This window comes from Clupea harengus, chromosome 12 (assembly GCF_900700415.2).
Source record: "Clupea harengus chromosome 12, Ch_v2.0.2, whole genome shotgun sequence".
Taxonomy (NCBI): Eukaryota; Metazoa; Chordata; class Actinopteri; order Clupeiformes; family Clupeidae; genus Clupea; species Clupea harengus.
Genome location: NC_045163.1, coordinates 14,692,822 through 14,705,601, shown reverse-complemented (window position 1 = coordinate 14,705,601; position 12,780 = coordinate 14,692,822). Strand labels below are relative to the sequence as shown.

The 12,780-nt window shown below is 43.7% G+C and overlaps 1 protein-coding gene across 6 annotated transcripts in view; it reads left to right on the top strand.

The window, feature by feature from the left end:
• The window catches only part of ass1 (argininosuccinate synthase 1), a 34,953-nt gene that overhangs the window by 15,257 nt on the left and 6,916 nt on the right, over nt 1-12,780 (top strand). For all 6 annotated transcript variants that reach the window (XM_031578226.2, XM_031578225.2, XM_031578229.2 and 3 more), the window contains exons 9-12: nt 1,160-1,250; nt 7,103-7,187; nt 7,509-7,573; nt 12,348-12,479. In XM_031578226.2, the coding sequence (XP_031434086.1) occupies nt 1,160-1,250; nt 7,103-7,187; nt 7,509-7,573; nt 12,348-12,479 (373 nt within the window). The remainder of the gene's footprint in view (nt 1-1,159; nt 1,251-7,102; nt 7,188-7,508; nt 7,574-12,347; nt 12,480-12,780) is intronic.

The window sequence follows — 12,780 nt, the reverse complement described above, 5'->3', positions numbered from 1 at the left end:
GTGTGAGACTCCTTTTGAGGGGTGGGGGGGGGGTGGTCTGCCCTCCATCTCTTGGTGCATCACTGTGTCTCACGGCCCCCTACTGTGAAGGGCAGCTTGGGGAAAATGAAACCAAACAGAGGGGAAAAATGGGACATTGATTTTTTTTGTCATTTCACTTAGATCTTGATGGCATTTCAAGTCCAGTGTGTGTGTTTTTTTTCCTTTCCTCGATCACACATCGCACAACCCTCGTTGTGACCCTTACAGTCCATTTTACGTCATTTTTGACATGTTTTATTAATGACCTCACAGTTTGTAATATCGAAAAGGCAGACAATCGGACGATCTCCCAGCTTTGAAGTGCCACAGAACTTCAAGGGACATTACACTGTATGTGCTTCTTACCAAGACTAAAGTCCAGTTTGGACCGGTACAAATATGGCAGATCATGTTTTGCTGTTAGTTCCTGTTGCCAGTTCATGAACACAGGACCTGGTTGCCATCCTCTCTGTTGACTTCTGCTTGTTTTGCAGACAAGCTGCGAGAGTATAACAGTAAGCGACACAAGGGCATAGAATACCACAGCACACTACTGAAGGAGTTAGTGGCCAGGTTATTCTGCTGTTGTAGTGTTTCGTTTGTGTTTTTTAACAGTTCTATTTCTTTTCAATATGCGGTTGTTTGTATTTTGTTCCAATAGCCGCACAACTAAGACGCAGCAAATCTGTATTTTGCATACAGTATGTCTATTCGCTAAAGTCTTTCTGTCCCTTTTTCGATATGGTAGTACAACAGACAGTGATAAACTCAAGTCACAATTAACATCAGAAGATTTCTTACTTAAAGTTTTCATAGATGTGGTGAACCTGGCAATATTAGCGGCCCAGTCAGTTTTATCCATGCTCAGGTATGGGTCAGATGTGTGCTGTTGAGCTTTGGCTGTGAGTCGAATAGTCAATGTCAAAGTTATTGGAGGGATATAAAGTCTGTCTGAGAACAGGTAATGGTGGCTCTAGGGGAGCGTGATCAGATTATGCACACTATACATGGTATTATAGTGAGATTTTATCATTATTATACACATTATTTTATGTTCATATCCACAGTTGTTCCCCTCTTTTATTTCTTCATTCATTCATTCATTCGTTCATTCGTTCATTCCTTTATTTTCTTTCAGAGCCACGCTCCATCCGACCTCTACCTAATGACCAAGAACCCAGAAGACAGTCCCAGCTCCCCGGATGTGATTGAGCTCGAGTTTAGAAAAGGTAGGTGGCGAGGAAGCAAAACAAATCTGAAAAGGGGAGTGAGGTTTACTCAGTGCACATTTGTGTTTGTGTTTGTGTGTGTGTGTGTGTGTGTGTGTGTGTGTGTGTGTGTGTGTGTGTGTGTGTGTGTGTGTGTGTGTGTCACACACAAGTCTGTCTGTGCTTGATGAAGATGTCTTTCTCAACTAACCCATATGTGTAACATAAACGACAGCGAAAGCCCCTATTATACTGTGGAATATTGTCTGTGAGCTTAGTGTCCAGTCCAGACAACAAACCTCAAGACCCTCAGGCTCTGTGGCTTTGACACACTAGGAATGCATCCGAATCTGAATCCGTTATGTGGAAAGCACAGATAATACGATGTAAACAGATATTTCTTCTACCTGAAGTTGCGCATGATTATTTTGGGGAAAAACGTCAGCTCCATCACTGATGTGCCTGTGCATCAGCCACTAACATATGTTTCTTCAGATCGTCAGATAGTTTTCACTAATTATGTTATTTAAACAGACAGCAGCAACCTCAAGAGACTTGTTATTTAGTGTCCGCTGTAGAGTCGTGAGAGAGGGCGCGACTGTAGCCCCTTGCATCATCAGACGTACGACTTCTGTGTGAACTGGCAGCATACAATTCGGTAAGACAAAGCAATGGTCATTATGCCATTATCTGTTAGAAACGTCTAAAACAGTTACCTGGTAAAGCATATGGAGTAAAAGAAATTGTATTTATATTTTGTATTCATATTAGTAGGCTAGCTAATGTTTCACACAATGCCATTAATTAAAAAAAAAAAAAACTGCTTATGTAGGCTATCAATTAGGGCTGCAACTAACGATGATTTTGATAATCGATTAATCTATCGACAATTTTTTCGATTAATCCACTAATCTAACGATTATTTTCCATAGCAAATTAAAATAACGACTCAAAATGTTGGAATTTGAATTTCAAATGTATTTGAGTAACAAATGTAATCATCATAATACATAAATTAAATAGTAATACAAATTAAAGTGCAAATATGCTTTTAAAAGTAAAGAGAAAGTGCAAATAAAGTTTTAAAAGTAACTCAAATTAGCAATCAAGCCTCTGCAAGTGCAAAATAACGCAAGAATAACTGGGCTGCAAGTGACATTCAAATTCAACTTATGAAATATTTTTTTCCACAATCTTTTGTTTGAAGAATGCTAAGTGGAGGAGGTTAACTATTCAGAACAAACGAAAATACAGGCTACTCCGATAATTCACTGATTCACTCCATTGCACTTAACATAACTGAAATAGCGTTAGCAAGCATCCTCCATGAGACGTTCTGTTTTCCAACATGTAAGCTTAAACCTTACTATAAGTTATTATATGTATGATAATTGCTGCTAGACACTCACTGTTCTTGTGCTCCCACAGCTCATTCTCTTTGAAATACTGGAATAATGCTTCTTTAACTACTAATAATTGACCATCATTGAGAAAAATGACAACTTTTCTGTTAGCCATATCTCATATGCAGCAGCTACTAAAGCTAGCTTTGTTTATTGTTTCCATCGTAACATGAGCCGTCTCAGAATAATTCGCTTTTCAGTCGGCCATTTCTGATATGCAGCACATGAAGGTATGAGAACGGAGGGCAAAAGAAAACGGTGCATGATTTGTATGCTAGGCTATTTCTCAATGATGGTCAATTATTATTAGTTAAAGATGCACTATTTCGCACTTTCTATAGTGCATTGCAATGCCGAATGAAAATCACCGGTAGCTCTGCTAGCGTCTGCCAAAAAAATATTTTTTTTATATTTTTATATTTTATGACGCGTCGACAATAAAAATCATCGTCGACAATTTTTCACAATCGATTTCGTCGACTAATCGTTGCAGCTCTACGATCAATAAAAGTACATCAGTATCAATCAACAGTATAAATAATAGTAGGCCTACTAAACATTTCAAAGCCAAATTTTGAAATTAATATGTGTATAATGACATTATCTTGTAATGGTGTTACTCAAGCATTTTTCATTTATTCTTAAAGTAGCTAGCTACAGTTTCAAATACTGCTTAATACCTAAGTATATAAAATGTGTTTCTTGGAAATAGCAACAGGTCTCTTCTATGTATGTTATGTTTGTATGTGTTTGTATGTGTAACCCACCCCACACTATTTTTAGGACCTAGCAATGAACTTTACGGCACCCCTAGAAAAAGGGACGAAACTGATGAGACTAAAGTTAGCTGCAAATTGTGCAAGGCCACAATAAGCAGAGGCAGGGATGTGAAACACATAACAACATCAGTTTAACATAACCATATACATCCTTTTGTGACCATGTCTGCCCGGGCCCCCCCAGCAAGGGCTAATACACAGTGGCAACCACTAATGACTGAGTTCAGTTCAGAAACACCATACCCAGACAACCACCCGATCGCCAAGCAAATTACAGAAACTTTGGGTGAAATGATTTGCCAGGACCTCTTGCCTACTCAATGTTTGAAAACACGGGTTTCCTTAAGCTCCTACAGTGTATGCCAAATAAATAAATCTATTTGATGTTTTGAAGGCACACCAATTGCATTGCCAATGAATATTACATTAGAAAATACAACATCTGCCCAATTTAACATGACTGCCGGTATAAACAACGCCCACTTCCCGTCTTCTACTCGAATACAGATACAGAGACAGATCATTTTGTTGGTTGAACAGATACAGATACAGACACAGATAATGCTGTCGCTGTGCACCTCTAGGACACACAGACCCCAGGGCGCTGTGGCTATGTTAGGGGCTATAAATAAATGTCCTGCAATTCACAAATGTATTTCCTGATTCGCAGTCACCACCCATCGCTTTGTAGGGACTCAGGCTTCCTCTAAACCAAATAAATATATGTGTGTGTATGTTTGTGTGTGTGTCTGTCCGTCTCTGTGTTGGTGAAAAATAGTCTTTGCTGGAAGTGGGAAGTGTTTCTACTTCATTTCTATAACAGCCTAATATTGGCCCCATACACAGGATGGCCCTTTAACCTCTCGACAAAGTGTTATTTTCATGACAAACCAGCGCCAGGGAATGCATGCATAAATGTTAAACCCTCAGTGTGTCAGGCAGTCAATGGACACCCCAATGAACTGGTAATGTGATTTTATCTAACAGCAATGTCATTGTGTCCCCAAAGAAGGCTACGCTGGATCCGCGCACATTTGTGATCAGTATTCATAGATATTTTAGTGGCCACCCTATCCACCCCCCACCCCCGGTCCATTTAGTGGGAAGGAGAAAAGCTGGTTTAGTGGCTTACACAAAGGACCCACCCACCCCACCCTACCCCTCCGTCGTCCCTCCTGCTCTTGGATGTTTTATTTCTTTCTTTTGGTTTTCCTTTCTTTTTCTTTTTTTTTCATTCCTCTTGCCTTTCTTTGCGCCTGTTTTCTCAGACCCTTCCTAAAGACAAGCCTAGGCATTCTTTAAAAAAAAAAAAGAATTTTAACTATGCAAGAAAAATCTTTTTCCTCTTGTCAAACCCCCCACCTCACACACACTCCTCCTTTTTCTCCCCCATTTTCTACTCCCTTGCTTAAAAAAAAGGATGGGGGGGTAGAAAAAGAGAGCAAAAATATACTGGAGTAATTTTTCCAACAACTGTGTCTGCTATGCTATTGTCTGCACTGTTCTGGGCATTATACGCCAAAGCAGCCAGAGTGAATGCACATCAGTATCGATAGATCCCTCATAGGATGGAAGGAGAGGGAAAGAAAGAGAGAGAGAGAGACCAGAGGCCCTCGGGTTCCCGCGCTTTCTTTCCCCTCCCCTCCCCTCCCACTCACTCGCTCCTTCACACCCTGCTTTTTCATTTATTTGAACTTCTAATCTAATTATTAACTATTTGGTGCATCAGAGGTCTTTGTCGCCAGGGCAGAAGTAGGGCCCTGCTATCTCCTCGGCCTTTTTTCTCAGTCGTCTTCTCTTTCGGGCCATGGGGGCAGGGCTATATGGGAACGGGGGTCGGGCCGACAAAAGGCCTTGTCTGAAAATATTTGTCAAGTCCCTTTACGTGTCACTCGAACAGGGCTTACACTGCTTACGCCACTCAAAGGCCAGCAGAAATGCGCCTTTTTTCTCTCTCACTTGCTCTGTCTCTCTGTCTCTGTCTCTGTCTCTCTCTCTCTCTCTCTCTCTCTCTCTCTCTCTCTGTGTCTCTCTCCTCGCTTGCACTGGAGGCTTGATTGGCAACTGCAAGCATGCTAAATGCAAATGAAGGATTGGACAGGCGGAGGGATAGACAACTATCAGCAGTTTTTTTTTTTCTTTCTTTCTCTCTCTCTTTATTTCTTTCTTTCTTTTTTTTCCAAGCCCTCTCTCTCAAATCAAAAGATTCTCTCCCCTCTCCCTCCCGGTCTTTTCTTCCTGCGCCCCCACTCTCTTCCCCCCAGCAGGCCCAGGCCCAGGCCCAGTCTGTTAGGCCTTCTCCACCTCTGGCCCCAGCGATGCTCACTTGGGCCCATGAATAAGCCTCCTATTGACAGTGATTTATTTATGGGAGTTAGTTGAGCGCCCGTGAGGAAAGGCTGGCGGAAAAGCTGGGTGTCCACAGCCAGGGAGTGTGTGTGTGTGTGTGTGTGTGTGTGTGTGTGTGTGTCTTGTGTGTGTGTGTGTGTGTGTGTTTTGTGTATGTGTCTGTGTAAGTGAGTGTCCATTATGTTGAGGAACCATATGTTCACATGTTTCCCAGATTTAGGTTTCTTTCTTTGCGTTTCTGTTCTGCTTTTCTCCTGCACGAGCTTGACTTTGTTCTGTTGTGTTTATTTCACTATTTGGTTTGGTTTGTGTTCTTGTTGCGTTGGTTACTTTTTGTACTTCTTATGGTTTCATTTTGTTTCATGTTGTTTAGACATGTCGCTTTCTCCTTCCTCTCTCTCTCGCTCTCTCCCTCTCTCTCTTCTGTCCTTTCCAATTCATTCTCGTACATCGACACACACACATACGCACCCACACACACACTTTCTCTCTCTGTCTTTCACTCACTCACACACACACACACACACACACATACACACAACCAGGCATACTCATACTCCTGCTCTGTACGCTTGGTACAGTGGTGCAATGGTGAGGTGTGTAATTGCATTAGGGAAGGTCCTGCCCATGATTTCACAGCCTTCAGAGCGAACAGGGCTTTTGCATTTATGAGCTGTTCTTCTCACAGGCCATTGAGGTATTGTCTGGTTAGACTCTCAAGCCCCTCTCATTTCTTCCTCTGTCTTTCTCTCCTCTCTCTCTCTCTCTATTTCTCTCTCTCTCTCTCTCTCTCTCTCTCTCTCTCTCTCTCTCCTCAGTCTCTGCTCCCCTTATTCTCCCCACGGTCTTTTTATTCAAGCACTATGAACTTTCAAAGTGACCAATAGAATGCAAACCTCGCCACTTCACGTTCTATTGGCCGTTGTGTAAGTCTATAGCTCCATTGTATTGCCAGGCATTCATACACCCACTGTCGCCCAAAATGTTTGTGCTCTATTGGTCACTGTGTGAGTGTATAGCTCTATTGAATTGTATTGTAATGCAAGTGTCTGGGTTTTTTCTTTTTCTTTTTCCAAAAACCTTGTGTTGTGTTAGTCATTTTTTGAGTTCATCGCTCCGTTGTGGTTTTGCATGGGATTTGTTCCCCAAACCCCCCCCCCCCCCCCCCTAAAAAAAAAAAATTTCCTTTGGGGCTGACTTCATAAGACAGACAGACAGACAAGGAGGTCAGGGTGCCGCGCTGCTTAGTGCAGGGTGCCTGGTGACGTACTTTGTGGAGAGCGCCGTTTCACCTTCTTCACCTGTGACTAGTGGGTTTCACGTCCCTCTCTCGTCTTGACAGGTGTGCCAGTCAAGGTGTCCCATCTGAGCGACGGCAAATCCAAGGACACGCCCCTCGAGATCTTCACCTACCTCAACGAGATTGGGTGAGTAGGGGTCACACTGCTGATAAACCCCTTGATGATGAGCCCTATCTCTGTCTGTCTAATTTGATCAGTTTAGCAAACAATCTTAGCACATCGCTGCACTTCTTTTTCTTTCTATGTCGTTTTTCTTTTTCTTATGTAAAGTAGTATTTATTGTTACACCAGGTTTGTATTGCTCTTAGCTTGACTGTTCTCTCCCTTGTACGTCGCTTTGGACAAAAGCGTCTGCTAAATGACTAAATGTAAATGTAAATGTACTAACGAACTTACTAACTAACTAGCTTTGATCTCCTGTCTCCATCCCTGGTTTCCGCCACCCAGAGGGAAGCATGGTGTCGGCAGGATCGATATCGTGGAGAATCGCTTCATCGGCATGAAGTCCAGAGGTGGGATCACCGCTCACCAGCTGACAGTGTTTATTATTGAGCAACATTGGGTGTGATTTTTAGCCTGAAATAGTGTTGGGAAACCACAGCCCACACACAAAGACACAAACACACACATACACTCCACCTATTACCAACTACACTTTTAAACATCACGCCTTCAGACCCACCAACACACCATCCAAATTTTACGGATTACACAGAATGCAAATCACATCCTGGCAATGAGACTTGGCTTCACATTGGTTCATTCAGATCAAGGCCTACTAAACTAAGCCCAGTTCAACCAGCCAAATAGTTGTTGCTTTGCACACAGTCCCTCCAGGTGGTGAAGTCCCTCCATTTGTGATGAGGGTACTGTCACACTTCTGTCATACTTCTGGATCATGCAGAACAATGCTACACAAGGACTATGTGTCCGTTCATTCCTTCATTCATTTGTTCATTCATTTATTTATTCATTCATGCAACCACTTATTCATGCAAATGTGGTACTGCATGTTTACAAGAGCTAGAAAGTGCTAGAATAGTAAACAGGATGTCTGCTATGGTGAAGGAACACCATTTCACAAAACCATTCACATCATTTGACAGCTAGGGAAGGGTGCTTTACTTAAATCTTTTTCTTTTGCAAGTTACAGCTTGTCAAGCATATGACTATGTCTGATAGAGGCTGCTCATCACTGAGCTCTTTGAACTCCCTCAAAACACACATACACACACACACACACAGACAGACACACACACACACACACACACACACACACACACACACTCTTTCTCTCCCTGTCCCTGCAGCTGATTGCTGTGTTGACCCGTGGCTGTTGCCTGACTGCAGAGTGGGTGTGTGTCCATGTCCCTTCAGATGGGCTGAGGTGCTCAGACCCTGTCAGCATGTCTCCCTCTCTCTTGCCTGTCTTTGACAGAACCATAGCAGCTTCCTCTCCTCTACACAGCTGGGGTCCTTGCTTTCTTTCTTTCTTTCTTTCTTTCTTTCTTTCACTCTCTCTCTCCTCCTCTGTGCGAAAAGACCCCCCATTCTCCCCTCCCACTCTATCCCTTCTTTCTGTGCCCTCCTTCAGTGAGTTGCAGTAACTGGTCTCTCGCCGTTGTCACTCTGACAGCCTGACCCCTGCCGTCACTGTCACTGTCACATGCTGTCACACACACATGCCATAATGCCCCCGTGATTGGCAAATTGACTCGACCGGAGGGCCAGCTCTGTCACCATGCCTGACTGGCAGGTACAAATTGGAAAAAAATGTGTGTGTCCTTTTCATTTTTTTTTTTTTCTCTTCTTTCTCCACGCTGCACAAAAGAAGGGACCTTTCGTTCTTTCTTTCTTTTTTTCTTTCCTCTCCTCCTGAGTGACAACAGTGAGAGCAGCGGAAGGCTTCAGAAAGAGACCGGAGGGAGCATGGGTAGCTGCGACTGGATGCGACCGTGGGGTGGTGGTACGTTTTCAGACACAGATTGAATCAGCCCTTTGGGAGGAGTGGAAGGTGTCACATTTGTCTGTGTGTGGACTCACAGGCCAGTGGGTGGATGCAGCAGAACAGAGTCAGGATCCTGACAGCCGAGAGCGGGGGGGAAGAGATAGAGAGAGATGGAGAGAGAACGAGAGAGAGAACGAGATCTGAAAAACAGTGTATTGTAGTTGAAATAGTCAGGCCTCTGCTGTGCTCTTGGCTGGTCCACAGGGGGCTCCTAGCCACTGCTTTATGTGTGACTGCCGGTCTTTCTCCTGACACATCAGGACGCAAGACTTATGTTGCGCAATCAGATTCGGTGATTGCCAGTCGACTGTGCTCCCCTTCTGTCATGCACTAAGAAAAATATGAAGTGTAAAACCAGAAGTATAAGAAGTTCTAGCAAGTTTTAAAATCAACATGTAGCTTGTGGTCTTCAATGTTGTGTTAGGCAACTTAAAGCTATTCTATTAGTAAAAAATGCAGTGGTAATTCAATCTAGTTTCAATGTAAACATCATTCAAATTACTCTAGAATCCTTGTACAGCAAGGAGCAGAGGTGTAGGTTTTAGAACCCCTGCAAGCAAATTACACAGTATGTTATATAAATAATAGTCATAAACAGTATCAGTATATATATATATATATAATAGTCATAAACAGTATCAGTATTTACAGTTTAGACTAAAACGATGCATCAACAGAAGACAGGCAGCCACCATTTGTAATTTCCATGGAGCATTAAAGGGTGGGCTGTATGCAATTTGATAGGTTATTGATATTTCAGCTCAATAGCCAGTCTCCAGTTGAGGACTGCGCCTTTAAACGTGTCTGCAACAGAGTTGAAGAGGAGTCGGTAGAGATCAGACAGTGCATGATAATAAATATCAAACACAGCAGTGGACTCTGGCACTGTGCCAGGAAGCATAGACGCAACATCAGGAAATTTGATGTCTTCTCCTCAATCATTGCTACTTTATTTCCTGTTGGGATAAATGTCACTATCATTGGGCATGAGAACTGAATGGCTGTACGGGACTGTTGTGGCTAAAGAAAAACAGAGTGCCTTCTCTAACCTTCTATTGTTGATTTTAAGCTCTTTTGTTGCCAATTCTCAATTTCTTGTCCTTTTCTTGTCCTTTTATGTTTGCGGGTCCAGTTTGTAGTCTGAGGTGTGTGTTTGGGGGGAAAAAGCCACATAAAAGTGCCTGCAAAGTGCCTTCTTTGAGGTGTTAAGGTATTAAAGCCTGTGGTTAATTGCTAACCCCCCCATCCTCCTACAGTTGATTTTTGTTTAGGCAGCACCTAAGAATGCCAAGCAGGCTTAGCATGAGGGGGCCTGTGAGCGGAGCTCTTTACCTGTGCGTTAGCGGGCTGGACGCCCAAAGGGGACCATACGCTCACGCTTCGAACAGCGGCAGTGCTTAAATCTGGGCCTTAACCCCATAACCCCTCCGCCACAAGCGGCCTGCAGACACATGGCCTGTTTAAAAGATTAATACCTGAGGCCGTTGCCTCTAATCTCAGCTCAGCTTTTCCTTTTAGCAGCTAAGAGCAGAAAGAGTTTGAGGGCAGGCTTGGGTGCGCTTTATCAGATCCTCATGACGGAACTGGCCCGATGTGTTTCTTAACCCCCCCCAACCTCACCTCTTCTTCCGTCACCTTTCTATCTTTAATCCATGTGGATTTAAGTCGGACTTTGTGTATCAGATTGCGGCCTTTTAGGAATTAAAAGATCGCTCCTCATCGCTAAGTCGTGTTGTGGCCATCTGTGGATCGCTGTGAGAATAGTTCTTTGGTTTCTCCGCTGCATCAGTGGCGCATCGGTTCGGTTCCCCCTCCCCTGATGGTTCATGTCTCCCCTCTGGTCTTTCTGCTCTCCTCACCACTTTCTTTTCGCATCTCTTGCCTTACGTGTCTCATGTTTTGAGGAATGATGACACTGTCAAACCGTTGTCCTCTATTTCCTTTGAGGAGGAAGCATAGTGTTCTCTCCTACAGAGCACATCATGACACATCCTCTTTAGTCAAATACTTCATGAAGTACTTCTGAAGCCCTTTCAGATCATATTGTGTTGTGTACTGTGTTGGTGTGTTTCTAAATTGGACCAGGACAGCTGAAAACACAGCCATTGCTCTCTGAGATGACAGCAGCAGCAGCAGCTTTGAGAGTACTACTACCACCTCTTTTTCTTTCTCTCCCCCCGTCTCTCACCTCTCTTTCTCCTCACGTCTTTATTTTTGCCCCCTCTTTTCTTCTCTCCCCCCTCCTGTCGGCTGAGTGACAGCTCCATTTTGCCAGGGCTCCTGGACGTGCGGAGGGGAAATTGCAGGGTAGGCCGGCCCCCGGTCTTGCATATGGGCTGCTGACGGCTGCTACCCTGTTATTTCGCCAGGCACTGCAGAGCTGCCACCACGGAAGCTGACCAGAGCAGACTAATGTGTCGTCTGGGCTCAAAACAGGAGAGGAGGAGGAGGACAATGACGAAGATGACTGTGATGATGAACACAGGAGTAGATTTGAAATGCTGGTGTATGTTGATGGCACAGATGGTGAACGCTGATGGGTGGTGTAAAGAAGTAAATATTAATCTGAAGTAGAGGATTTTGGATGGCAAGCATGCAGGGTTTCCTGAAAGTGAGCTCCATTGGCAATTCAGCTATCTTTTCCTGTGTGGCCAGACAACCAACCAGACAACCGTACAAAACAGGCACACTGCAATGGTCGGTTGCCATATTGGAGAGGTCAAGATCCGCTATTGCCTTATAGCGATATCATTTCACATCCTAACACCTTGACACTCGACACTGCACTCACTTGGATCTTAAGCCATACACCCACCAAATGTGAAGTCGATTGAATGAACGATTCAACGTTTGCAAAGAACACGCACAGAGATAGACAGGCAGAGGTTGCTTCTTTTTATAGTTAGATATTTTTGGAGAATTCACTGAAATCGTGTCAGCTTCACATACCTCATGTTGAGTGTTACGTAACTGAACTGGAGGAAGGCAGCTGTGGTTAGGCCACATGTAGGTCCTCAGTAAGGGTAAGAGAAGTGTAATAGCCTTTGTCATTCTAGGGAAAGTCAGTGTCAATAGTTAAACAATAGACTTGTGTGACGTCGTTTAGTAATGGCGTCTCAGCTTAAGCTGTGACAGGGACAGGAATTGCTAAGGAATTGCAGTTCCTTGTACCTTTATTTAGTCTGCCCCAAGGTGTATTCGAATAAACTAGATTAACGATTTTGCTTTTCTCAAAGCCTTACGTTTTATTTTCCAAACTGTCTCCTTGTTTGTGCCAGGTATTTATGAGACCCCTGGAGGCACCATCCTGCACCACGCTCACCTTGACATCGAGGCCTTCACCATGGACAGGGAGGTGCGGCGCATCAAGCAGGGCCTGGGCATCCGCTTCTCCGAGCTCCTCTACAACGGTACGCTACACACCACTCACTGGTTACTGGCTAACAGCTCACACACACTTTGCGCTTTTTCAAAGCACAAGCCACTGCCTCCTCACACCGTAAGGATGGCTCTTATGCCTTACAGCACGTGGTAAATAATTGTTTTCATCCAAATGTGGATGATTGGCAAAACTCCTGTAATTTGGCCATAGTCTGACATGTATTGAAATAAGCTACATTTTTGTAGCTGTTTTGTCTCATTGTGGCAGGATAAATGTCTAATATAGTGAGCATCCTTCAGCTCACAGTGTGCTACTACGCTAGTGCCTCA